General features: G+C 41.8%; 4 protein-coding genes across 11 annotated transcripts in view; 2 read left to right on the forward strand and 2 right to left on the reverse strand.

Moving 5' to 3' along the window:
- LOC147999163 (uncharacterized) overlaps positions 1-27,796 on the forward strand; it is a 142,525-nt gene that overhangs the window by 60,988 nt on the left and 53,741 nt on the right. The gene's annotated exons all lie outside the window — the stretch shown is intronic.
- Positions 1,286-26,596, reverse strand: LOC147999165 (disks large homolog 5-like). The gene is made up of 8 exons (XM_087596446.1): positions 26,501-26,596; positions 25,929-25,996; positions 25,209-25,275; positions 5,883-5,988; positions 4,658-4,817; positions 3,297-3,440; positions 2,509-2,671; positions 1,286-1,793 (listed from the first exon to the last, which is right to left on the reverse strand). The coding sequence occupies exons 4-8, from the start codon at positions 5,962-5,964 to the stop codon at positions 1,764-1,766; spliced, it is 579 nt and encodes a 192-aa protein (XP_087452572.1). The 5' UTR covers positions 5,965-5,988; positions 25,209-25,275; positions 25,929-25,996; positions 26,501-26,596; the 3' UTR covers positions 1,286-1,763.
- Positions 1,293-27,796, reverse strand: part of LOC147999166 (disks large homolog 5-like) — a 59,152-nt gene continuing 32,648 nt past the window's right edge. Inside the window, exon 6 of the transcript XR_015643900.1 lies at positions 1,293-1,358. The gene's annotated coding sequence lies outside the window, so the exon portion shown is untranslated. The remainder of the gene's footprint in view (positions 1,359-27,796) is intronic.
- Positions 9,694-27,796, forward strand: part of LOC147999167 (uncharacterized) — a 28,559-nt gene continuing 10,456 nt past the window's right edge. Inside the window, exon 1 of the mRNA XM_087596340.1 lies at positions 9,694-9,852. The gene's annotated coding sequence lies outside the window, so the exon portion shown is untranslated. The remainder of the gene's footprint in view (positions 9,853-27,796) is intronic.

A 27,796-nucleotide genomic window follows, 5' to 3' on the forward strand; every position in this document is an offset into this window, starting at 1 on the left:
CACCTCCACTCACAGTAAGTCAGTTTAATTCCATAAATTGGAAATGAGTCACGTGGAACATATACTTTCTCAAAACAATCACAGATTTCCATGTAAAAGGTGAAACATGAACTGTCCCACCTAAGCTCTGGGCTTGCACAGACGTGCTCTGCAAAAGAAACATGTGGTAACAGCTGCAGTCTGCATTCACTATGGATGGTCTTGAGGTCCTCCCTAAGCTGCATAGATTGAGATAATTATCTTGCTTTCTATCAAAAGAATTCATTATGCCAAGTTGGCCTGTAGAAGGAGGCTAGTCTCTTCTGTATTTCATCAGATGTGCTTAATGTATATAATCATCGGTAGTAAGTGAAAGATCTGTTTGGAATTGAAACTGAGTGATGCTGGAGGGTGATCCTGAATGCACAATGAGCAGTGGAGGCACCAGAGCCCAGTATGGATGCCTAGCAGGCTACCACATTGAGCAGGCACCGCTCAGCCACCTGTACATACACATCTCCTGAGATCTCTCTCCTTAATTGAAGGTGATCGTGTCCACCTAGTACAGCACATGCCGTGGAAGGACAAAAGCTACCTAGAGGAGCTGTGGTGATGACTCCCAGGTCAGAGCATCTGCTGCTCTCTCAGAAGAACCACATGGTCCCTAACAATAATCTACAATGGGGAATGCTATTCCCTCTTTTGGATCATGAGGAAATGCAGTCAGGAGTGGCCCAGACATACATTTGAAAAAAAAAAGGTCCATTGAGTTAAATGATAAAAATAAATATAATCAGCAACAATAAAAAACACAGCATATGAATGATCAAGTGAAACAGCACCTATAAAAACCTATTTCCCAAAATGACGTTGATGGTCATTATCTTTGTGGTTTAATACTAATGCTGTATTGTAAGAAAAACTGAGGCACATGGTTCTCCATTAGGATTATTCTATATTCCTTTGTGAAAGTTGTCATTATTTCTGCAGCTCTACAGGCATGAGTGTGTGTTACTCAATATCTGGTGCACACAGTCAATAAGGAATGTGTGTTGTAGACTGATATAGACTAGGATGAGCAGAACACATGACAGCATGGATACAGTATGGCAGTGATTACATCATAAAGTGTGTATCCATAAAAAAAGTCACATTATCCACACAAAAGACACTATCACCCTGTGTACCCCTTGGTGGCTTTGAATTCCCTATTTACCCATGCTGCCTGGACCATGCAAAGATCCATATCCAGCTGTCAGTTCTAAGTCTACAGGAGGGGAAAGGACCCTTGAATAAGATGGTCTTAAGATTCAAGACTTACAAATCAATTTTTATTCATAAGGAATACAATTTACAAAAAACAGGCATAAAATGAACAACTAAAATGGTATAAAAAATGAAAAACAGTAACAAGAATATATTAACTATGATATAACAAAAAGAAAACTTCAATGAAAATCGTAACCAAAAATATTTCTTAACAGCATTTTCTTAATGAACATTTAGAAACACAGTTGTAGTGCTGTTTCTCCTCTAGGACACGAGACGTCAAGGCAGTCCCCTCAGATGTCTCTCAAATGGTGTTGTCCGTATGAGAGAGGAGAAAGACCTCAAGGAGACAGGCTGGCATATGGATACATAAATTTAGGGTCTCTAAACATTGAGGAAATTATCTGAGAAGAAGAATATTCCCCCCAAAAAAGACTTTGTTGAGGATTGTCATCAGCAGGGAACTCCTGGGAAGGAAACTCACTCTTCAGGGGGCTGTCTTCCTGGGATCCGTCCTATTCCATGTCTCCTGCAGTTTCTGAGACCTGGGAGGAGAAGGCAGCTATTAAGACACTGATTTGGTGGGGACATGCATACCAGCTGTCAAGTTGCTGCCTTCTGTCCCTTCAGCTGCATTGGACAGACAACACTGATCTTTCACTGAAATCATTGCTGATATCTCTGCAGGCTGGGGAACATCACCAGCAACCCTCACAGTACTGTGGGAGAACAAGGTGCTCCTCAGACTTCTACCAGTGCAAACCAAGAATGGGGAAATGGGGAGAGACCTAATTGGGGTGCAGGAAGAAAGGAGAAGGCCACATGATACCCAGATCAAAGCCAATGACCAGGACTCATTTGCCATTTGCACTTGGTTCTTATCCCTACAAGGTGCTTCCAACCATCACATGACCCCTGTATGACCTTTGTCACACGACCAAAAACTCATTCAAAACTCTTCATAGCATCCAATCTGTGATAGGGAGATGCAGTCATGTGATATGTTATTCCTCTGTCACCATTTCTGGACTGCAGTTTCAAAAAGGGCAGAGAAGTATAATTGCCAATAATTCGGTTTCTGAAAAGTGGTTAACATCCCAGAATACTTGTGCATAGACAGAGCAATGAATAACTCTATCACATGAGGTGGGTGACTGACTGGGTGTGGGGAGATTAGAAAGATGATAGGGGAAGCAAAGATGTATCCAATAGGCAAATGGTATCAGACATTGTTAATCTGACTCAGCTGCTTGTTCCTACCAAGTTTTCCTGGGTCTGGAGGTTGCTGGTCTTCTCCTGTTCATCTTCATCATTCGGGTTCAACTCAAACAAATATCGCTGTACCTCCTTGCTCTCCTGCTTCAATGTGACCAACTTCTTCTTCATACATGCCTGGTCCATCAGGAGCCGGCTGTGCAGGTTGCTGGAAACACACTCTGCATAGTAAGATCCTGAAGCCTCTTCCTCCCATTCCAACTGCCAAATCCCACAAAGTCCACCAGGACCCAGATACCCATAATCATACAATACATCTCCATACATGTAAGGCTGCTGCACAAACAGCAAATGGCCAATCCAGGGAAGAATAAATTGTTTCTGTGACCCAAGCACCAATAAGAGTCCATGTCTCTCCAAAAGAACAAGGGATCTACAACTATCCATGAAAGCCCAATGCATCGGGCATCATCAATTAGAAGGCAGTAAACAACCACAAGAGGACAGTAGAATCAAGGGAGGTCATGGTAACCATGTGGTCCACACATTGAGCTTTGTTAAACCTGGTATGACCCCAGAGGCCCAGGTCGGCCTAATAACACTCTGATGCCTGAATCAGTATAGTTCTATCCAGAGACTTCTAAAGATGCATAGACACTGTGGTGATAAGTAACAGTCTCTTATGGAACTGAAACTGAGTCCAAAAGACCCACGGCACAGTGATATTTAAACAGCAGAAGACATGGACCCAGAGCTGCAGGCTCTCCAGTCCAGAACAAAGAGAGGCGGACATGGCCATTCCACAATGATGGGCCCTTCTGACCAGTACTTACCAATAGAAGTTAATCTCCTTCTTGAGCTCCTGAAATTTCTCACGATGTTCGATGTTCTTTGTGTCTAAGTTGTGCAGTAATGACATGACCTCTTTCTCCTTTATCTTCAAGTTTTCATAAAATGGATTTGGCCTGAAGTAGGGGCTGGCCCCAGAAAGATAGAACCCAATGAACATCGAGGTTTAGGATTATATGAACTCAGGCTGTGTCCTGTACTACCCCATGCCTGGAAGGACACTTTCTGAATTCTACATATTTGTATCTTCTTCAGCTTCAGAAACTTGGAATTGTGTGCCCAGGACAAAGGAAGCTAAGCACCCAGATAAAGGGTTCCCTGGCTCACTTTTTTCAATCAGGAGGTCTGGATCTGCATTCATACCTGTTATGCTGTCAAGAGCCTAGACCACAGAACTTACCCAACCACACACACACACACACACACACACACATACACAAACACACACACACACACACACACACACACACACACACATCCAGAAACCTCTGATTTCATTTTTCCTGTTTTGACAAGTGGAATGCTACAAGCCGAATAACTAATATTCTAGAGGCAGACAGTACACATAATTCTGGAGATGAGACCACATATTGCCACAGACTTATAATCTACCCAAGGCATACAAATGTATAGACAAATGTGACCACACAGGCAAAGAACTGTGCTGTTGAAAGTGGGGCTTCTAAAATAAAGCACTTACACCTCCATGAAACTATTATACAGGTAAATCCTGAGGTCAAAAAACAGACCCCTAAATTCCAAGGGGGGAGGGATAGAGAAACATATAAAAGTTTTGCATATGCATGCAGACCTGTGCACACACAGACACACAAACTGAGGCACACCCACAAGAAAAGAAAACAGACTCAGAGAATGAGATAGAGAGGCAAATATGGAAAGAGCACAATGAGAATCAGTAGAAATGCATGCACCATTACTGTCTCAGAGTGTAAGGCACACAGACAAGAAGGAATAGGCCACAGTCTCAGGACTACTAGTTAAGCATTGATATGAACAATGTGGGACCTGTCACCTAAGGGTGCTGCCAGGAGATGATAGCATTCAGTCACCTTCCTAGCAAGTACAAACACTCTCCACAAACTCACAGCACCTAGTACCTTGCAAAGCTACCACCTGTCAAGGGCTTTCCAATTGTACACTGGGAACTCATGCTCCAGTGACTTTATCCCTGAACTCTACACTCAGGTCACAAGTTCAGATTTTCAACAGGCGGAATCAGAGAGTCCATTTCCAAACTCACTCCTCAGTAAGGGTCAGGTTCTGAATCTCCTCTCTATGGGAGATGAGGTTTAGAACAAGGTCGTTTGTTTGGAGCAATGCATACCTCTTGTTCATTGATCCACCTGTCACATAAAGGAGGCGATCTGTCAGCTCATTTCTCTCCTTGGTAGTTAGCTCCAGTTCTCTATTCAGCCTCTCCTCTTCCTCGTTGGCCTGCACCTTGTTTAGGATATTTTCAGTGGATGACGTCTGTCTGCAGGCCGCTGTAGGTAGACAAACACAAGTGAACCCGCATGGGGTGAATGCATAGAGCATACACAGACCACAGTGAGGTCCAAACAGGAGAACATGCTTGGAAGCCAGTGTCACTGCAAGGAGTTTGGTCTGTGTAAGAGGCATCCTAAGTGGATCACAGTTCCCCCACTACTATATAGAGACCAAGAGATGTAAGCAGCCAGGTGGTCCCTATGCCCGCCCACACAGGCTTACAAGTACCAGAGAGATGCCTTCTCCAGGATTATTATCAGGTACGCAGGCTACAACCTGGTTTCAGGACCCTCACCCCTCTGGTTTCAGAAGTCAGATCATCAATTCAGCATCCACAATGACTTGATTGATCAGGGAAACTCAGATATCCTACACTGTTACTCTAGTCCAATAACTTTGCATTAAAAAGTCATGTAGGGGGAGGACATGGTCAACAGACTTATTAATTCCCCCTACTGAAATGACAAATGCCCCAGAAGTGCCAATAGGTTACAGGCTCTTTCTCTACCTGCTCCATATAGTTTGGCTACTGTAGAAAAATATCTGCCACACAGAACCTCTAATATATGAAGGTAAGATTGGCCCCGTCAGCCAGAGGTAGTCAGAGGAGTTCTAAGAATATAAGGTCATGGCCAGGAGCACAATTCTCTCCTTCTTACTACTGTCAGATAGTCACTGAATTTAAAGAAGCAATGAAAGTGAAGTATATTGATGCCCTGTTTAATTCAGAAAAGTTATACCCTCCATGACTCCTGATGGTGTTATTATATCAATTTAACCCACCGAATGCACTGTAAAAGTAAAGACTAGAAGTTCACCCAATAATAGCATAGGCATTGCCATATCCTCCATGTGGTTATGGAGAAACTAATGATGTGAAAACCTTGACTTTCAGGAATTGTGATAATCATGGAATTCAATATCTGTGGAGATGTTCCAGTGGTTGTGGCCCATTACTAAAAAGGCCAGCGGAAGACCCCCACACACACCCCTGACAGGAAGCTCAACATACACTGCCCAGAACTTACTCCACATTCCCCATGTCCTGTGTCCATCATTACCTTTAGGTTTCGTTTGCTTCACTCTAGACTCTTCTCTATCAACATCAACTCTCCCAAAGCGCCTACAAAGACGGGCAAACATGTCTGTGGATATATCCTTTGGACACTAAGAGAAAAAGTAGGGAATTGGTTGTCACAACGATACTGGTGACATCACAGGGATTCCAAGGTCTCTCTAGGAGACAATAGAATGTCCACGAAGGGACGGCTGATGTCACGGAGAACAGACTTTGCCTCCCTGATAATGTTCTCCCTGTACTGAGCAAAAGCTGATGTCCCCTTTTCAGGAGACTTCCCTGTGGCATAGCCACTGAGCACCACATGCTTCCAAAGCCAAATTTGGCTCTAGGCTTGATTGGAAAAACCTAAGTCATTGCTATGTATCTAAATGAGTGCTTCCTCCCCAATCCCTGCACAGAAATGTTTCATCCTACCTCAAATTCTCCTCAGTCAGCAATATTACCCATTAAAGATTACTGAGAAATCACACCAGTTCCTATAAGTAGCCAAAGACGTCTCCTGTCTCATCATGTGCAGGTGCATGAAATCACACCCAGAAATAGCCTGTAGGGTAGGTTGCGATGTGGGTGTGTGTTATAGGTACAACCTGAAGCTTTGTGCTTAACATTTGACAGTTGCCACCAGATTCCTTAGGAGAAAGAATTGCATTCATTATGGTCCTGGCAACAATGTGGTGATCTGTTAGCAGAGGAAACTGAAATATTGGATCCACCAGTGAATGCACCCTCAGGCTGAGTGTGGGGCTCTCCTCTTTGCACTTAAGTTACCAAAGCAGGATTGCTTACAGGCCTCTCTAAGCTATAACGCGTGATTTCATCTGAAAAATAAAATAGTCAGCAGATGTGGGGGGGATGCAGCCAAATGAGTAGGACAAGCCTAGAGACATAACTCAGTGGACAGAGTAAGAAACAAGCATCTTCACTCCTGTTTCATGGATCACCCCACAAAACACAAAAGCATCTATCCTAAAAAAAAAACCAAAAAAACAAAAAAAACAATTTATTTTAGTGAATGTTTACAGTATTAGTAGCAAAGCTCAGATTTTGGGGGCAGATCCATGACTTGAACTCATTGGCTAATGCTGTCCTCACAGTCCTTGGAGGCCCCTTTGTAAGACTACCTGTTGGAAAGTGGAAGCAGCTTTATTTGAGCTCAAAGTGAACCTGACGAGCAACGTAGAGAACAAGATGGGGTAATTGAGACCCTGTCTAAAACCAGCACAGAAACCCACCCTTCATTCAAAGCATCATCTACCAATTCTTGAATTTTTACCATTCTCTGCCAACCAGTCTTTCATTCAGGAAAGGTAGAAAAGAACTGGAAATGATCTTTGTATTCTAAGGACCTTGATCTGTCTTTCCTTAGGTCCACGTTAAGAACAAATGAAATGGGTATCACCATCTGAACAACTTAGTATCACCTACTCAGCATTTCTAGCCTAATACTGTGCCTATGGCAATCTCAAGCTTCCCTGAGTGTTGCTGCCCCAGCAAGAAGAATGAAGTTCTATGGTCAATCCCCAGTGAACCTTTCAAGGGGTTAGAAGAAAGCCATCAGAGATACTGCACTTCTTTTCCTTCGATTAAATCAAGATGATACAAGGTGAATCTATTGGGCTATTCAACCATACATCTTCCTCACAACCCCACCTATCTGAGTTCATTGCTTGGCAGAATTCATGCCCCACCATCCTAGATATTTCTCAATTCATTGCTGCCAAGGGCCAGGTTTCCTGAGTTTTGTTTTTCATAGAATTGGGTGTAGTCAATCATAGTTGCCCTCTGTAAGAAATGACAAATATCTATAATAACTGACCACACTGTACTTGTGTATACAAGTACAGTAGTGGAAAATTCAGCGTAACTGAGGAGTGGGAAATCACCACGGTGTCCTGGCCTTTCTCTGCCCATATCACAGCTCACAGGCGGCTGGGGCAAACCTTGATTTCCTCTGTAGAAACAGAGTGAGGTTGAATGGACACTGAGCAGGCAGAGCAACACAGCTGAGGCAACTGAATTCCAGCAACAAACGCATTATTTGTTTCCCATCTTAACAGCTCCTTTTGAGGACTTGTCCCCACACCTAGCTTAAACACAGCAATTTTCATACATGCCATCCTGCTATTTCATATTGTTGCTGTAATACGCCTCCACATCATAGATTTCAAAAAATATATACCTAACACTGAAAAGGGTGATGCTTGACAACATCTAGTGCATTGGGGCCACAGGTACGGTCACAAATAACCAGGACACAGGGGATGCAGAGAAAAGGCAGATGCAACTGCATGCAGCTGCAAGCTTATTAACCCTTATATAGGCATGAATATGCATTACCTCACATTCCCTTTTGGCAAGATATAATAAGATCGTTATTCCCATGATACCAGGAACAACCGAGGCAAGACTAGGCAAAGAAGTAAGACTAAGCCAAGGCTTCTCCTTAAAATATCTGTATAGCAAATCACCCCTCTTCCTAGTATCACAATATACTTGTCATAACCCAGAGAGCATGAGAGCCTCTTCCACAAACATAGGACATAGTACAATAGAGTGTGAGGTAAAGTGAGAAAAACATTTCCTTCTCAAGGGCAGCATTGCAGCCCCTGCTTGCATCTCTCAGCCGTCTTTCCTTGATCCTGTCTGGGAAGTGTATCTCAGTGACTCCACAATTTCTTTCTTTGTTCTTTTGTTTTAAAAGTAACACTGTCTATAACACAGCTAAATGTCCTCGAAGGGGTTTAATCATGCAAAAAGAAAGCAATATAATATATAATATAGGCAACCTTTAATGAGTGTATCTATTTTCTTAGGGGTATTTTTCAGATATCTTCCCAGATCTGGATTTAACTTTGGTAATTGTTATCTGTCTAGAATATCAACAATATCAAATAAATATTTCAGTTTTCTGGCGTAAAGTCCTCGGGAGTAAGAACTAATGATTTTGGAATTTGCTTGGTGTGTACTGTTATGTCCCTCATTTCATTTCTGATTTTTAATTCATGTATTGTCTCTCTTGTGCATTGTTAGTTTGAGGAAGGGGTTGTCTCTCTTGTGGATCTTCTCAAAAAAAAAAAAAAGAGGAAGAAAAGACAGCTCTTGCTATCCTTGACTTTGTATTTTTCTCTTTGTTTCTAAAGGCTTGATTTCAAACCTGAGTTTATTGCCCTTCATCAGATCCTACCAGACTCTCTATGGGATGAGGCTTTGCCTCACCTTGGTAACAGCAGCATGGAATAAATGAAGCTTCTGCTGATCTCTGTTGTGGTGTTGCACATCACAATCTCACCGAAAACCATGCATAGACTGGTTTAGGCTCTATTAAAGCAGCCCACTAATTCAGTGTTCCCTGCAAGGTGCCATGGAACGGTAGTAACATAATTCTGCATGCACATCGACAGGTTTCTCCACGGTCTTCTGGGTCATTTGATAATAATTTATAGTGATTCATGGATGAACACACACACACACACACACACACACACTTTACTGACATGGTGCATATTCTTTGCACACCAAAAATAAAGTGAGCGTTACTGAAAATGCACCAATAATGGAATCGAAGGAGGGAGCTGTGGGGAAGCTGGGGCTTAGAGTTACTTAAAAGACCGGATGCAGATTCTCCTTCTATTGGAGGAGAAACTTGATAGACAATGTGGTTCTTTATTTTCTTTCTCTAGAGCACACAGGACTAGGGTGGCAGCTAGGGCTTTGAGTGTGTTTGGCAAGTACTGTAGCACTGAATTAAATCCTAGGGCTGGAACCCTATTAATCATCTACAACAATTACAGGGCAGGCTGGATGACGACACTCAGCTGACAATGTGGACATCTCAAGACAGTCACTGGACAATGGCTGACACACTTGTCTGAAGACTGGAAATGTTTCTCGATCTTGGAGAGGAAAGAAGGACCCTCCAACTACACTGTCCTCTAAGGAAGTTTATTCAGGTGAGGGATGACAGGGACTGTTTTGTCTCACGTCACACATGTCAGTAGAAAATATCCTAGGTATTGGATGCCGCTGTTAGCATTAACAGAACAAAGCACATAGTGTTGGGAAGATTAATAAATTATGAGTAGGATTAGAAAACCCCAAGCCTCTTCCAGGTTCTAGGAGAGCAAAAAAAAAAAAAAATACCACGAAATACAGCATTAATGTGATAGTTTGGTTAAATCTAGTTACTAGTTTCTATTGTGATACCTATTGTCAGTGCCTGCGCCGACAGTGTGTGAATATCGGGTGTAGGTTTGTGGGGTTGAAAGAAAACACGTACACGGGTCACCCCTTTTTAGCGAGTGCCACCAAGGCTTTACTGAGATCTCCTTATATACCAGAGGCAAAAGCTGTGGAAAAACAACAAGGCAGGTGAAAATCCCCAACCAGGAAAATAGGACAAGTCTGTGTGGTGAAAGTTCCAGCCCAATCAGGGGCATAAACAGGTTCTTAAAAACAAGAAGCAGGAAAGCTCAGTGGGGAGGAAGGGTGCCATGGAAAATCCCAGCCCCAAATCAGGGGCTAAGAGCAGCTGTCAAAGGTGTAAACAATTTCTTGCTATAGCAGGCTGAAAGGCTCAGCAAGGGGGGAGGGAAACACCAAGGTAGGGCCCAACAGGAGCCTTCACTGGTGGCTCTAATGTTTCACTTTCCTCTGCCAACTGGCCTCCACACTGTTTCTAGCACCATAATGATTTCAAGTCTTCCTCATAAGGAATTTTGTGGCAACCGTTGAATGCTAAGCACAAGGCTTCATGTGTGTTCCCCTAACACACACCCATGTTGCAACCTTCCATGCAGGCTATTTCTTGATGTGATTTCAAGCACCTGTACATAATAAGACAGGAGAATATTTTGACTGCATATTCAAACTGGTATTATTTCTCAGGAATTTTTAATGGCTAATATTGGTGAAGGAGGATAATTTGAGTTAGGATGAGACATTTTTGGGCAGGATTTGGAAGGAAACATTCATTTAGATGCATAGGAATTACTAAGGTTTTTGTAATCAAGCCTTGAGGAAAATTTGGCTTTGGAAGCAGGAGATGCTCAGTGGCTCTGCCCCGGGAAAGTCTCCTGGAAAGGGCACCTCTGCTTATGCTCAGTACAGGGAGAACATTAGCAGGAAGGCAAAGTCTGTTCCCCATGACATCAGCTGTCCCTTCTTGGACATTCTATTGTCTCCTAGAGAGTTCTTGGCGTCCTCTGCTATGTCACCAATGTTGTAGTGACAACCAGTGCCCTAGTTTCTCTCACTACAAGTCTGGCAGATACATCCTAAGACATTTTTTCCAGTCTTAGAAGTGTTTTAGGAGGGGGATGTCGATTGTCGAGAGACTAGGGTGAAGGAGTCTGACCTTTCGTCTCACAGAAATGATGGACAAAGGAAGTGGTTCTGGGGAATGTGGAGTAAGTTCTGGGCAGTGTCTTTTGAGCTTTCTGTGGAGGCGGGGGGAGGGATGGTGGGGGTCCTGCAAGCTTAAGCTGACCTTTCTAGCAATTAGCCACAACAACTGGAGCATCTGCAAAGGAATTGAATTTCCATGAATATCACAATTCCTGAACGTCATGGATTTCAGAACATTAACTTTCCCATCCCCAAAGAAAGGATATGGTAAGGCCAATGGTACTATTCTGTGAACTTCTGGCCTTTACTTTATTTTTTTATTTTTTTTTTTTATTAACTTGAGTATTTCTTATATACATTTCTAGTGTTATTCCCTTTCCCGGTTTCCGGGCAAACATCCCCCTCCCCCCTCCCCTTCCTTGTGGGTGTTCCCCTCCCAACCTCCCCCCATTGCCACCCTCCCCGCATAGTCTAGTTCACTGGGGGTTCAGTCTTAGCAGGACCCAGGGCTTCCCCTTCCACTGGTGCTCTTACTAGGATATTCATTGCTACCTATGGGGACAGAGTCCAGGGTCAGTCCATGTATAGTCTTTAGGTAGTGGCTTAGTCCCTGGAAGCTCTGGTTGCTTGACATTGTTGTACTTTTGGGGTCTCGAGCACCTTCAAGCTCTTCCAGTTCTTTCTCTGATTCCTTCAACGGGGGACCTATTCTCAGTTCAGTGGTTTGCTGCTGGCATTCGCCTCTGTATTTGCTGTATTCTGGCTGTGTCTCTCAGGAGCGATCTACATCCGGCTCCTGTCGGTCTGCACTTCTTTGCTTCATCCATCTTGTCTAATTGGGTGGCTATATATGTATGGGCCACATGTGGGGCAGGTTCTGAATGGGTGTTCCTTCAGTCTCTGTTTTAATCTTTGCCTCTCCGTTCCCTGCCAAGGGTATTCTTTTTCCTCATTTAAAGAAGGAGTGAAGCATTCACATTTTGATCATCTGTCTTGAGTTTCGTTTGTTCTAGGGATCTAGGGTAATTCAAGCATTTGGGCTAATAGCCACTTATCAATGAGTGCATACCATGTATGTCTTTCTGTGATTGGGTTAGCTCACTCAGGATGATATTTTCCAATTCCAACCATTTGCCTACGAATTTCATAAACTCGTTGTTTTTGATAGCTGAGTAATATTCCATTGTGTAGATGTACCACATTTTCTGTATCCATTCCTCTGTTGAAGGGCTTCTGGGTTCTTTCCAGCTTCTGGCTATTATAAATAAGGCTGCAATGAACATAGTGGAGCACGTGTCTTTTTTATATGTTGGGGCATCTTTTGGGTATATGCCCAAGAGAGGTATAGCTGGATCCTCAGGCAGTTCAATGTCCAATTTTCTGAGGAACCTCCAGACTGATTTCCAGAATGGTTTTACCAGTCTGCAATCCCACCAACAATGGAGGAGTGTTCCTCTTTCTCCACATCCTCGCCAGCATCTGCTGTCACCTGAGTTTTTGATCTTAGCCATTCTCACTGGTGTGAGGTGAAATCTCAGGGTTGTTTTGATTTGCATTTCCCTTATGACTAAAGATGTTGAACAATTCTTTAGGTGTTTCTCAGCCATTCGGCATTCCTCAGCTGTGAATTCTTTGTTTAGATCTGAACCCCATTTTTTAATAGGGTTATTTGTTTCCCTGCGGTCTAACTTCTTGAGTTCTTTGTATATTTTGGATATAAGGCCTCTATCTGTTGTAGGATTGGTAAAGATCTTTTCCCAATCTGTTGGTTGCCGTTTTGTCCTAACCACAGTGTCCTTTGCCTTACAGAAGCTTTGCAGTTTTATGAGATCCCATTTGTAGATTCTTGATCTTAGAACGTAAGCCATTGGTGTTTTGTTTCAGAATTTTTTTCCAGTGCCCATGTGTTCCAGATGCTTCCCTAGTTTTTCTTCTATTAGTTTGAGTGTGTCTGGTTTGATGTGGAGGTCCTTGATCCACTTGGACTTAAGCTTTGTACAGGGTGATAAGCATGGATCGATCTGCATTCTTCTACATGTTGCCCTCCAGTTGAACCAGCACCATTTGCTGAAAATGCTATCTTTTTTCCATTGGATGGTTTTGGCTCCTTTGTCAAAAATCAAGTGACCATAGGTGTGTGGGTTCATTTCTGGGTCTTCAATTCTATTCCATTGGTCTATCTGTCTGTCTCTGTAGCAATACCATGCAGTTTTTATCACTATTGCTCTGTAATACTGCTTGAGTTCAGGGATAGTGATTCCCCCTGAAGTCCTTTTATTGTTGAGGATAGCTTTAACTATCCTGGGTTTTTTGTTATTCCAGATGAATTTGCAAATTGTTCTGTCTAACTCTTTGAAGAATTGGATTGGTATTTTGATGGGGATTGCATTGAATCTGTGGATTGCTTTTGGTAAAATGGCCATTTTTACTATATTAATCCTGCCAATCCATGAGCATGGGAGATCTTTCCATCTTCTGAGGTCTTTTTCAATTTCTTTCCTCAGTGTCTTGAAGTTCTTATTGTACAGATCTTTTACTTGCTTGGTTAAAGTCACACCGAGGTACTTTATATTATTTGGGTCTATTATGAAGGGTGTCGTTTCCCTAATTTCTTTCTCGGCTTGTTTCTCTTTTGTATAGAGGAAGGCAACTGATTTATTTGAGTTAATTTTATACCCAGCCACTTTGCTGAAGTTGTTTATCAGCTTTAGTAGTTCTCTGGTGGAACTTTTGGGATCACTTAAATATACTATCATGTCATCTGCAAATAGTGATATTTTGACCCCTTCTTTTCCGATCTGTATCCCTTTGATCTCCTTTTGTTGTCTGATTGCTCTGGCTAGAACTTCGAGAACTATATTGTATAAGTAGGGAGAGAGTGGGCAGCCTTGTCTAGTCCCTGATTTTAGTGGGATTGCTTCAAGTTTCTCTCCATTTAGTTTAATGTTAGCAACTGGTTTGCTGTATATGGCTTTTACTATGTTTAGGTATGGGCCTTGAATTCCTATTCTTTCCAGGACTTTTATCATGAAGGGGTGTTGAATTTTGTCAAATGCTTTCTCAGCATCTAATAAAATGATCATGTAGTTCTGTTCTTTCAGTTTGTTTATATAATGGATCACGTTGATGGTTTTCCGTATATTAAACCATCCCTGCATGCCTGGGATGAAGCCTACTTGATCATGGTGGATGATTGTTTTGATGTGCTCTTGAATTCGGTTTGCCAGAATTTTATTGAGTATTTTTGCGTCGATATTCATAAGGGAAATTGGTCTGAAGTTCTCTTCCTTTGTTGTGTCTTTGTGTGGTTTAGGTATAAGAGTAATTGTGGCTTCGTAGAAGGAATTCGGTAGGGCTCCATCTGTTTCAATTTTGTGGAATAGTTTGGATAATATTGGTATGAGGTCTTCTATGAAGGTTTGATAGAATTCTGCACTAAACCCGTCTGGACCTGGACTCTTTTTGGTTGGGAGACCTTTAATGACTGCTTCTATTTCCTTAGGAGTTATGGGGTTGTTTAACTGGTTTATCTGTTCCTGATTTAACTTCGATACCTGGTATCTGTCTAGGAAATTGTCCATTTACTGAAGATTTTCAAATTTTGTTGAATATAGGTTTTTATAGTAAGATCTGATGATTTTTTGAATTTCCTCTGAATCTGTAGTTATGTCTCCCTTTTCATTTCTGATTTTGTTAATTTGGACGCACTCTCTGTGTCCTCTCGTTAGTCTGGCTAAGGGTTTATCTATCTTGTTGATTTTCTCAAAGAACCAACTTTTGGTTCTGTTGATTCTTTCTATGGTCCTTTTTGTTTCTACTTGGTTGATTTCAGCTCTGAGTTTGATTATTTCCTGCCTTCTACTCCTCCTGGGTGTATTTGCTTCTTTTTGCTCTAGAGCTTTTAGGTGTGCTGTCAAGCTGCTGACATATGCTCTTTCCTGTTTCTTTCTGCAGGCACTCAGCGCTATGAGTTTTCCTCTTAGCACAGCTTTCATTGTGTCCCATAAGTTTGAGTATGTTGTATCTTCATTTTCATTAAATTCTAAAAAGTTTTTAATTTCTTTCTTTATTTCTTCCTTGACCAGGTTATCATTGAGTAGAGCATTGTTCAATTTCCACGTATATGTGGGCATTCTTCCCTTATTGTTATTGAAGACCAGTTTTAGGCCGTGGTGGTCCGATAGCACGCATGGTATTATTTCTATCTTTCTGTACCTGTTGAGGCCTGTTTTTTGACCAATTATATGGTCAATTTTGGAGAAAGTACCATGAGGAGCTGAGAAGAAGGTATATCCTTTTGCTTTAGGATAGAATGTTCTATAAATATCCGTTAAGTCCATTTGGCTCATGACTTCTTTTAGTCTGTCGACATCACTGTTTAATTTCTGTTTCCATGATCTGTCCATTGATGAGAGTGGGGTGTTGAAATCTCCCACTATTAGTGTGTGAGGTGCAATGTGTGTTTTGAGCTTTAGTAAGGTTTCTTTTACATATGTAGGTGCCCTTGTATTTGGGGCATAGATATTTAGGATTGAGAGTTCATCTTGGTGGATTTTTCCTTTGATGAATATGAAGTGTCCTTCCTTATCTTTTTTGATGACTTTTAATTGGAAATTGATTTTATTTGATATTAGAATGGCTACTCCAGCTTGCTTCTTCTGACCATTTGCTTGGAAAGTTGTTTTCCAGCCTTTCACTCTGAGGTAGTGTCTGTCTTTGTCTCTGAGGTGTGTTTCCTGTAGGCAGCAGAATGCAGGGTCCTCGTTGCGTATCCAGTTTGTTAATCTATGTCTTTTATTGGGGAGTTGAGGCCATTGATGTTGAGAGATATTAAGAAATAGTGATTATTGCTTCCCGTTATATTCATATTTGGATGTGAGGTTATGTTTGTGTGCTTTCATTCTCTTTGTTTGTTGCCAAGACGATTAGTTTCTTGCTTCTTCTAGGGTATAGCTTGCCTCCTTATGTTGGGCTTTACCATTTATTATCCTTTGTAGTGCTGGTTTTGTAGAAAGATATTGTGTAAATTTGGTTTTGTCATGGAATATCTTGGTTTCTCCATCTATGTTAATTGAGAGTTTTGCAGGATACAGTAACCTGGGCTGGCATTTGTGTTCTCTTAGGGTGTGTATGACATCAGTCCAGGATCTTCTGGCCTTCATAGTTTCTGGCGAGAAGTCTGGTGTGATTCTGATAGGTCTCCCTTTATATGTTACTTGACCTTTTTCCCTTACTGCTTTTAATATTCTTTCTTTATTTTGTGCTTTTGGTGTTTTGACAATTATGTGACGGGAGGTGTTTCTTTTCTGGTCCAATCTATTTGGAGTTCTGTAGGCTTCTTGTATGTCTATGGGTATCTCTTTTTTTAGGTTAGGGAAGTTTTCTTCTATGATTTTGTTGAAGATATTTACTGGTCCTTTGAGCTGGGAGTCTTCACTCTCTTCTATACCTATTATCCTTAGGTTTGATCTTCTCATTGAGTCCTGGATTTCCTGTATGGTTTGGACCAGTAGCTTTTTCTGCTTTACATTATCTTTGACAGTTGAGTCGATGATTTCTATGGAATCTTCTGCTCCTGAGATTCTCTCTTCCATCTCTTGTATTCTGTTGGTGAAGCTTGTATCTACAGCTCCTTGTCTCTTCTTTTGGTTTTCCATATCCAGGGTTGTTTCCATGTGTTCTTTCTTGATTGCTTCTATTTCCATTTTTAATTCCTTCAACTGTTTGATTGTGTTTTCCTGGAATTCTTTCAGGGATTTTTGCGATTCCTCTCTGTAGGCTTCTACTTGTTTATTAATGTTTTCCTGTGTTTCCCTAAGTGTGTTCATGTCTTTCTTGAATTCCTCCAGCATCAGGATCAAATATGATTTTGAAACTAGATCTTGCTTTTCTGGTGTGTTTGGAAATTCCATGTTTGTTTTGGTGGGGGAATTGGGCTCCGATGATGGCATGTAGTCTTGGTTTCTGTTGCTTGGGTTCCTGCCCTTGCCTCTCGCCATCAGATTATCTCTAGTGTTACTTTTTCTGCTATTTCTGACAGTGGCTAGACTGTCCTATAAGCCTGTGTGACAGGAGTGCTGTAGACCTGTTTTCCTCTCTTTCAGTCAGTTATGGGGACAGAGTGTTCTGCTTTCTGGCGTGTAGTTTTTCCTCACTACAGGTCTTCAGCTGTTCCTGTGGGCCTGTGTCTTGAGTTCACCAGGCAGCTTTCTTGCAGCAGAAAATTTGGTCTTACCTGTGGTCTCGAGGCTCAAGTTCGCTCGTGGGGTGCTGCCCAGGGGCTCTCTGCAGCGGCAGCAACCAGGAAGACCTGTGCCGCCCCTTCCGGGAGCTTCAGTGCACCAGGGTTCCAGATGGTCTTTGGCTTTTTCCTCTGGCGTCCGAGATGTGTGTGCAGGGAGCAGTCTCTTCTGGTTTCCCAGGCTTGTCTGCCTCTCTGAAGGTTTAGCTCTCCCTCCCACGGGATTTGGGTGCAGAGAACTGTTTATCCGGTCTGTTTCTTTCAGGTTCCGGAGGTGTCTCAGGCAGGGGTCCTGCCGCTCCTGGGCCCTCCCCCACGGGAGCCCAGAGGCCTTATACAGTTTCCTCTTGGGCCAGGGATGTGGGCAGGGGTGAGCAGTGTTGGTGGTCTCTTCCGCTCTGCAGCCTCAGGAGTGCCCACCTGACCAGGCGGTTGGGTCTCTCTCTCACAGGGTCTGCGGGCAGAGAGCTGCTGCGGGCCGGGATCCGCGGGTGTGTCCTGGCCTTTACTTTTAAAGTTGATTTGTGGCTTGTTTTTTGTTTGTTTATTTATTTAGTTGGTAATATTATTTATTGCCAAAGTCAAACATCTGGGTTACATCCTCGGACCCACATGACAGAAGGAGAGAAATGGCTCCTGAAAGTTGTTTGGTCATGTGCTGCGCGCGCACACACACACACACACACACACACACAGACACTCATACTCATACTCTCACTCATACACACACAAACTTTAAAGCAATAGTAATTTTTCTTAGAGTCTGATATAATTGGTTCTAATACAAAGACAGCCTGAGTGTAGTTACTATATAATTAAATAGTACTCATGCTCTTAGGCAAAGAGTTTAAAGTTTATAGGTACCTAATAAACTCGCATTGGGACATATAAAGAACATTTAAATGTTCAGCAGAAATACAAAGAACAACTAATTTAATTTGTTAAAAGTGAAAGCTTATACAATTCTGAAGGTTTTTATACTGGTTTTATTATACATGTAACTATGAAAAGAAAACATACATACTTGATCAATGAAATGAGGAAGAGTGATTTAATGAACAGAAAAATGGATGGTACTTCAAAATTTCCATGATTACATATTATCTATTTAATTCCCTCCACAATAGCAAGAAACGGACATTATTATTTATGCGACATTACAGATACATAAACCGAGAAAATATTGTTTGGCCTGATTATCTGAGCTTTTTAAAGGCTTAGTTAATTGACAGAGCTGTGGTTTAAAATTAGGGTCCATATTCTTCTGTTTTAAATGTGTGACACTTTTCTCTTTTTTTCTCCATCTTTATTAAATTGGGTATTTCTTATTTACATTTCAATTGTTATTACCTTTCTGGGTTTCCAGGCACACATCCCCCTAACCCCTCCCCCTCCCCTTCTCTATTGGTGTCCCCTCCCCATCCTCCTCCCATTGCCACCCTCCCCCCCAACAAGCCCCTTCACTGGGGGTTCACTCTTGGAAGGACAAAGGGCTTCCCTTTTATTTCTAGTTGGTGCTGCTCTCCCTGCTCCGTGGGAAGTGGATGGGGGGAAGGCCCGGGCCTGAGGTGAGTTGGAACTGGGGTAGAAAGGCATAGGGCCTCCTAGGTGAGAATGTCAAGCTGCCACTGCTGCTGCAGCCACCATGGAGAAGCCCTTGTTTCTGCTGCAGGGAGGAGAGTCTGGTGGCCACAAGATGGCTGAAGGGGAGCTGAGAGTGGACAGCTTCATCACCCACCTGCTGGAGGTATGAGGATATCGTCCAGGAAAAATTGTGCAGATGACTGAAGCAGAAGTCCGAGGGCTGTGTATCACGTCTCGTGAAATCTTTCTTAGCCAGCCAACAGCTGTGAACACAGGTTTCTTTTGGAGAGCAGGCCTGTGCAGGCCCAGAACCTAGTTGGGACAGTTCAAGCTACCCTTTTTCCATGGCCAATCTCAGATCATATTCAGAAAGTATTTCTTGGGCTAAAGAGATGGCTTAGTGGTTAAGAGCACTGACAGCTCTTCCAGAGGTCCTGAGTTCAAATCCCAGCAACCACATGGTGGCTCACAACCATCTGTAATGAGATATGATGCCCTCTTCTGGTGTGTCTGAAGACAGTCACGGTGTACTTGTATATGATAAATAAATAAATAAATAAATAAATCATTAAAAAAAGAGTATTTCTTCCAGGTGATGGATTTCCAATTTATGGAATTGAACTAACTTACTGATGGTGGAAGTGACACAGAGAGTTAAAGTACAGAAGGAATAATCCAGAATCTCCACCAACAGTTGCTGTCACACCAGGACTTTTAAAAGCTCAGCTGCTAGAGAAGCAATGTAGTCTTTGGTTATTCTCAAGCTTAGGTCTTCTAGTCATTATAAGCTGACCATGACACAAAAAGAGTCATCTATATCAAAATAGAGAATAGTAACTAGATTCACACCACACTATCACATTACTACTGTATTTGAGGTTCTCAGTTAATATCTAAGAACCTGGAAGAGGCCTGGGTCTTGCTACACATACTTATAATTTATGTCCCCATTGTCAGCTAAGATTCTTCATGCAGCCTGGGGTCAAGGAGGTCATCCCACAAAGCACAAAACACCCATCTCAGATAAACATGTATGGTTTATTGAATCCAAAACATCCATGAATTTCAGGACACAATTAAATGTTGAAACCTAAGGATAATAGATATAGAAGAGAATTAAGATTTCTAGTTCATAGATCCAGTAAACACCTTCAACAAATCATAGCAGCAAACTTCCATAAGGTAAAGAAAGAAAAGGCCATAAAGGTACAACAAGCCTACAGAACATCAAACTAATTGTACCAGAAAAATTCCTCCATTCACATAATAATTAAAACCCTAATGCACAGATCAAGAAAGAACATTAAAAGGGGTAAGGTATAAATATCTAATAACAAATAAATTCAGACGTATCTGAATTACACCAGACTTCTCAACAGAGATTCTAAAAGTCAGAAAATCTTGGGCAGATGTAATGCAGACACAGGCTCCTATATCCAGCATAATCCTCAATCACCATAAAAGGAGGAACCAGGATATTTCATGACCAAACCAAATTTAAACAATTCTTTTCTCTAAGAAAGCACAACAGAGGCTAATAGGAGGAAAACTCCAAGACAATGAACTAAACTATACCCAAGAAAAACCAAGAAATTAATCTTCTCTCAATAGTTTAAAAAAAGAGAAGCACACAAACATAATTTCACATATAACCAGAAAAAGAAGAGAATGCAGCAATCATTGGCTTTAATATCTGAACAGATCTTCTTTCCCTAATCCCCAAGCTCCCAGGGGCCAAACTGCCAGCCAAAGTGTATGCAAGGATGCTCTATGGTTCAAGGTGAGGCCTGTAGCCCCACCAAATGCAGATCCTAGAGGAGTGAGGTGGGGATGGATATGTGTGGGTGGGGGAGCACTGTCACATAGGCAAAGCTGAGCAGAAATGGGATGTAAATTTGATGAGGGGAGTCTTGAAAGCAGGACAACAGTTGAAATGTAAATAAATAAAATAACCGATTAATAAAAAATAGTCAAAAATAAAATAACAAGTGAAAAGGTAAATGAAAATTAAACCAAACCAACCAAACAAACAAACAAAAATCCCTGTAGTGTATTGGCCTAATGCTGCTTGCATTTTAATGCTAATTTGTGGAACTCAGGACTGGTTAACCCCAAATAACTGACCCTGTTCCCAGTTAACTGTGATTATAAAGAAGCCAACAGCCAACAGCTGCACAGCAGAGAGATGGGGGAGGGGAGCTTTGAGGGCTTTGGTAGAGAAGATCATGAGGAGGGAAGAAGGAAGAAGAAGCTGCCAAAGAATAAAGGAAGAACGTGTGTGATGGAGAGGAGAGAGGAAGAGGACAGCAGCCATGGTTAAGGGAGAGGAGAGCCTGGTCCTGAGGGTTGTCCAAGTGGAACTAAGAGCAGCCAAGATGCTACACAGCCAGTAAGAGTTGAGCGTTATTGTTTGGAAAGTAGATCTGATACCATGGAGGGCAGGCAGCTGCACAGCTACTGTGCTGACTAATGTACACTAAAATAAATTTAACAAAATATGTATAACCAGTAAGACAGCTCTGTAGAGGATCCTAAAAGGAGTAATTTAGTTTGAAGGGAAGGACAAAATACCAGAGAACACAGGGGATAAATTAATAAAACTAGGAAAGTTAATCAAAGAAGACTGTGAAAACCACAAAAATTAACAAAATGACAAAATTTAATACATAGGTTTAAATAATAATTACATATCACTAAACTCAATATCTAGGGTGGTGGGGCATGAATTCTGCCATGGTCTGAACTCAGAAAGGTGGGGTTGGGAGAAACATGTCGGGTTAAATAGTCCACCCACATTGTGTCAATGTGATTTAATCTAAGGACAAAGAAGTGGAGTATCTCTCACAGCTTTCTTCTAACCCCTTGAAAGGATCACTGGGGTGTGGCCTCAGTACTTCATACTTCTTGCTAGGTCAGCGAAACTCAAGGAAGCTTGAGATTGTCATAGCACAGTATTAGGCTAGATATACTGAGTAGATGATACTAAGTTGTTCAGATGGTGATATCCATTTGCATGTGTTCTTAATGTGGACCTAAGGAAAGAGAGATCAAGGTCCTTAGAATAGAAGGAACATTCCCAGTCCTTTTCTACCATTCCAGACTGAAAGGCTGGTAGGGAGAAAGTGGTAAATAATAAAGAATTAATAGATGATGCTTTGAATGAAGGGTTGGTTTTTGTGCTGGTTTTAGACAGGGTCTCACGTATCCATGTTGCCCTCTCCCTGGCTGGCCCGGTTCACTTTGAAGTCAGTGCTTCCACTTTCCAATAGACAGTCTTACAAGAGGGGCCTCCGAGGTCTCTAGGACAGCATTAGCCATTGACAGTTGAGGTGTGCAACCCACAACTATAGTTTTAGCCACTTTGTTCCACGCCTACCAGCTATTTCAGATTGTTGCTGTTCTATGCCTGACAATCAAGGACACAGAAAAATAACCTGATAGAGAGCAAGGACATGGTGATCACATCCTTGCCTCTGCTGTATGTTCTGGATGAGGTTTGTTAAAATTCCAATATTGCAAAAAGCTTTATATAGGGCCCAGCACATTAAGGGTCACTATGCACTGTTTCATCTAAAATGGCCTAATCAGAACTGACCGCCAGACAACACTTCCTGCGAAGTTCCTATGAGAAGCTTAAGTTTTTTGTGTTTTTTCTTCTTCCTTTCTTTCTTTCTTTCTTTCTTTCTTTCTTTCTTTCGCTTTATAGGTTTAGAGGAATGTATTTTGGGCCACGGATCTGTCCCTAGTATCTTAGCTATGGATGTGATCAATCAGTGTTAGTGTATGCATTCAATAAAATGTCCATTTTTGACTAAGGTAGATGCTTCTGTGTTTTGTGGGGTGACCCATTGTCAATGTCTAGTGAGTTGGGGCCCTGGGTATGGTCGCATACCCCAGGACACAGGGGGTGCAGAGCAAAGGCAGAAGAAACTGCACGCAGTTGCAAGCTTTATTAATCCTTATTAAGCTAAGAATATGCATTACTACAATTTTCATTGTGTCAAGATACCATAAGATCATTATTCCCAGGATACCAGGAACAATGAGGGAACATTAAACAAAGAAAGACGAATAAACAAAAGCTTCTTCTAAAAATATTCATATAACAAATCACCTCTCTTATTATAATCAAAATATACTCACCATTACCAAGAGAGATTTAGAACCACTTCCACAGAAACGGGACACAGAAGAACATAATTTAAGGCCAAGTGAGAAAAACATTTTGTTCTCCAGGGCGGCATTCCAGCCCCTACTTGAATCTGTCACCAGGCCTTTCTTGACCCTGCCTGGGAGCTGCATCTCTATGTCTTAACAATTCCTTCTTTTTTCTTTGTTTTAACGTAACACTTTACATAACATAGCTAAAGTTCCTTGTAGTGGTTTAGTCAGGTAAAAATAAAGCAACATAATACATAATGTACATAAGATTATGGCAAAACTAGCTCCTCCCATGCTATGGAAAATCCTTTGAAGCCAAGCCTTGGGATCTAATCCTGTCAATTGATCAGCCAATAATTTAGCTATTTCCATAGGGGTAGTATCTTCTAGCTGTTTACCGAAAGACATTCGAACATCATATTTCAAGGCATTAATTAATTTTGAAGCACTTTCATTACCTTCTAAATAGGCTTGAATTAACTTCCAGTCATGTTCTGTGTCATTATCCATATATTTACTAACACAAAAGTAGTAGGATTTCATCATGATAAGCAATATAAGCCCGATAACTGGCATTGGCCGCAGCAGAAGAAACCATGAGTAAAACACACATTGCTAAGAATAAGTGCTCAGTAGTAAAGGACTTTCCTGAAGGAGACAAAATTATTCCTTTCAGTGCTTAATCACTTCACCTGACCCCACATAGGTAATAGGGTTGTCACTGCACGGATCCTTATCCATTGTTGTTTGTGGACACTAAGAGAAGCCAGGGCCTCAGTAATGGAGGACACCTCCTCATCTCCTGAGAACATCCATCAGGAGAAAATGTAGCTGGTTTAACTGGATTCCTTTGAGGGTAGGGAGCAGTTCTTATTATTCTGTGCTTGGATCCATCTCCCGGGTAACCAGAATAGTCTCCCATCCTGTAATGAGACAAAACCCTCTCCCCTATATACAATGATGTCCCTTCCTGCCATTCAGCATCCCGGGCAATTTTTATCCATACTGTCTGTTCCATGCCTTCTGGGGGGAAGTTCAACAAAGTGTCTATCTGCTCTTGATATAACTTCACCTTGTGGTAAATTAAGAAAATTAATAACGTATAATGCTTGTGCCAATAGAGCTCTGGGACTGGTCTGCAAACTCCATTCAGGTTGCATAAGGCCATCTCTTTCCCCCCTTTTTAATTTTATAATTTGTCATTTCAGGGTATGGTGAATTTTTTCAACAAAAGCTTGTCCTTGTGTATTGTGTTCTATACCAGTAATATGTACAATATGATATCGTTGACAAAATTGTTTATATTGATAAGAAATATATGTTGGTCCATTATCAATTTTAATTTTAGAAGGCAGTCCCATAACAGCAAAAGTTTCCAATAGATGCTGTATAACATGAGCAGTGCGTACTCCTGGCAATGGTGTAGCCCACACAAATTTTGAAAAATTATCTATGCTTACATGTATATGTGAAAGGCGACCAAACTCAGAAATATGGGTTATATCGATCTGACACGATGTATTAAGTTGCATCCTTCTGGGATTAATTTGAGATGGAACACATTTTATACGTGAAGACTGACACATAGGACAATTAGCAATAATTCGTTTGGCTTGAGAATAGGGAAGCTTATATTTAATATGTAAATATCCTGTATTGGCATGATTATGACTGTGTTCTTCTGGGGTAGCAAATGCCACTAATTGATCTACCATATGATTGCCAAGTGTTAAAGATTCTGGAAATTTTGAATGTGATCTAGTATGTGTAATGAATATTCTAGAGTTTCATAATAACAATAGTCCTTTAATATGTGAGAATAACATTTAATATAGGCTTAGATGTAGAAACAACAGCAGTCGCAATATTCTGTACTACTCCTACAACATAAGCGGACTCAGCTATAATATTTTTATGTCATGAGTAGAATCCTGGAATACATTAATTACCGCTAATAATTCATTTTGTTGTACTGACCCAAAAGAAGATTCTTGTCCCCAAAATTAATCTTTGGTCCAATAAGCCATCTTGGTCTTAGAGCCATCTGTAAACACAGTAAAGTGTGATGGTAATGGATCAACAGAAATTAGTGTATTTATCAATTTTTTTTTTGTTTTATAAAGCAATCCCACAATTTACTATGGGGAGGATGAAATTCAATATTTCCAGTGTAAGAAATCATGGCTAATTGAAAAACCTCAGACATCTGCATTAAATATTCCACTTTATCTTTGCTTAATGGGAGAACAAGAGCAGCACAATCATATCCCCACAGAGTAACAGGTCTTTGTATGCCTTGCTGAATATAAAGAAATTTGTTCCTCATATTTTGTTAATGTTTGGTTAAAGTTTTATTTAATATAAACCCACTCTAAAGGCAACTCATCCTGAGCGAAAGTGCCTGTAGGATATTCAAGAGTATTTAAACATATAATTTAATAACTCTATCTGGATCAATACGTGCCAAATATGCATCTTTCCATTTTCAGAAAAGATACCCTTGCATGCCTTCATATAAGCATTAATATCCCCCGTCTCCTTTATAGGTAATAATGCTCTCCTGTACTCCTCATTAGCATTTTCAAAAGCAAGCATTTGCAGCAGTTGTCCTCTAGCTTCCACTCCTACCACTGTTCTTTCCAATGTTAATTTTAATATACATAAAAACTTAATATATGGTTCATAGAAAGCTACTACCTTTTTCAACCAACCAGTATCATCCTTTATAATAAGTCGGTTGGGCCACACCTTGAATCGATGCTGGCCTAATGATAGGAAAAGAAAAAGCAGGTGAATTCGTCATCATCATTGTGTGAATCTAATGGTCAGCATGCCATCCTCGGGAAAGGACTTAGAAAAACCTGCTTCAGGCAGTGGTGCAGAGGGCAAAACTTTTACTTTCGTTTTGTCTTAATGAAGCTCTAGCTTCTTGTTCTGTATTCGTTATTACCCTGTCTGCATTCATGGCCTTGAACACAGTAAAAATTACAGCCCAAAGAGACCAGAAATTGGAATCTTTTTGCCCTGCCTGACAGCCTTTTTCACCTTAACTTTCACTTTGACCCAGATATCAGAATCCCTGGAACCCTCGTCAGGGAACCATGGAGTTTACTCTTGCTGTCTCTAAACACTTTTCTAAACCAGACTGAGAGACATGAATTCCCTGCACTCTTAAAGATGCTTAAGCATAGCGAGATGAAGAGAAGATTTATCTTGTCCAATTTCCTTGTAATAAAATGTACTTACCTTATCTGACTGTCCAGACTTACCTTCAGGGACCCTGTTCCAGTGCCATAGGTCGACGTCTAGGGTGTTGGGAGCCCTGCGTCCGGTCGCATTCCTTTCTGTGTTTCCCGATGCTCAGTGGCCATGCCACTCCAGCATGCTTTGAAATGAACCAATCCGCAACCACCACCACCACCACCACCACCACCACCACCACCACCAGCACCACCACCACCACCAGCACCACCACCAATTTGGTTTTGTAAATAAAGTTTTATTGACTTCGCCATCCTCAGCATTTACATCCTGTTCAGTGCTGCTTCTGGCTGCAGCTGCAGGGCTTAGGAGCCACAGAGCCCTTTAGGCTCCCAGAGCTGAGAGCATTGACCATTTGCCTTGTTTGTGAAAGAGGTGACTGACCCCTGTGCTCGAGGTGGCCTTTCCGTGCCCCTTAACCCATAGCATAGGTCTCTGTGCCATCCTCTCCCTTTGCTGTGGTGTGCACTTCCTGGTACATTTCTGTTAGCTCTTGACATTTCCAGAGCATTGGGTCTTGCAAATTGAATTTGCATGGCACCAGGAATAGACCTGATAGCAGGGTGTGGGACACTCCCTATGGGGACCCTGCCCAGGGGCATAAGCTTACTTTTCCAGTCAACTCCCTGAACAGTGAGCCTTTGTGGGACAAGGTACTTCACGACATGACTTGACCTCTCTGCAGTGCACCCAATCCCTGCTTGGCTCAGATGTCCCCCAGAGAGGTTGTGTGAGTGTCCCCAGTAGAGGCAGCACTCTGTGTGGTGGCATTGACAGGGCATCCAGGAAAGTCAAAACCAGAGGGACATGTCGGGCAGTTGGAAGCAGATGTCTGCGTCCATGGAGAGAAGGATGGACTAGACACTCCTACAGGGGGTGAGCTGAGAAGCACTTACTTGGCTTTTTCACAGCCGTGTAGGCTGCATGCCATGCTGTGTACCCATGCTGTGCTGAAGCCCCAGGCTTTGAGTCTCCCACAGCTGCTGTGTCCTAGGTCCAGGGTAGGATTAAGCAGACTTCACCAGGAGAAAGGTGAAAACCCTGGTTGCAGGGTGGGGATGGCACAGTCATAAAACTCCTGCACATGAGGCCCATGACTTAGAGCCATATAGCAGCTGTGACAAGCCAGCTCTGGTGACACTCATCTGCAATGCCAGGCCATGGGGGGTAGAGGCAGTAGGATCAGTTGTTTAATTATCCTTGGCTACACAGCAAGTTCGAGGCCAGCCTGGGCAACTTTGTCTATGAAAATAAGACAAAACTAGGTCTTGACTATGAGCATCACTGCCTGTACCTGGCATGGT

The sequence above is a fragment of the Rattus norvegicus genome, chromosome 19, assembly GCF_021556685.1.
Source record: "Rattus norvegicus strain SHRSP/BbbUtx chromosome 19, alternate assembly SHRSP_T2T, whole genome shotgun sequence".
Lineage (NCBI taxonomy): Eukaryota > Metazoa > Chordata > Mammalia > Rodentia > Muridae > Rattus > Rattus norvegicus.

Bases quoted from the DNA above. Each gene is read 5' to 3' on its own strand.
- LOC147999165 (XM_087596446.1), bottom strand. From the start codon at position 5,964: ATGTTTGCCCGTCTTTGTAGGCGCTTTGGGAGAGTTGATGTTGATAGA. The intron at 2,672-3,296 runs GTAAGTACTGGT...GTGTGTTTCCAG, and splicing joins AAGGAGATTAACTTCTATTG to CAACCTGCACAGCCGGCTCC. The intron at 1,794-2,508 runs GTAGGAACAAGC...TTCTCCTCCCAG, and splicing joins TCCAGACCCAGGAAAACTTG to GTCTCAGAAACTGCAGGAGA.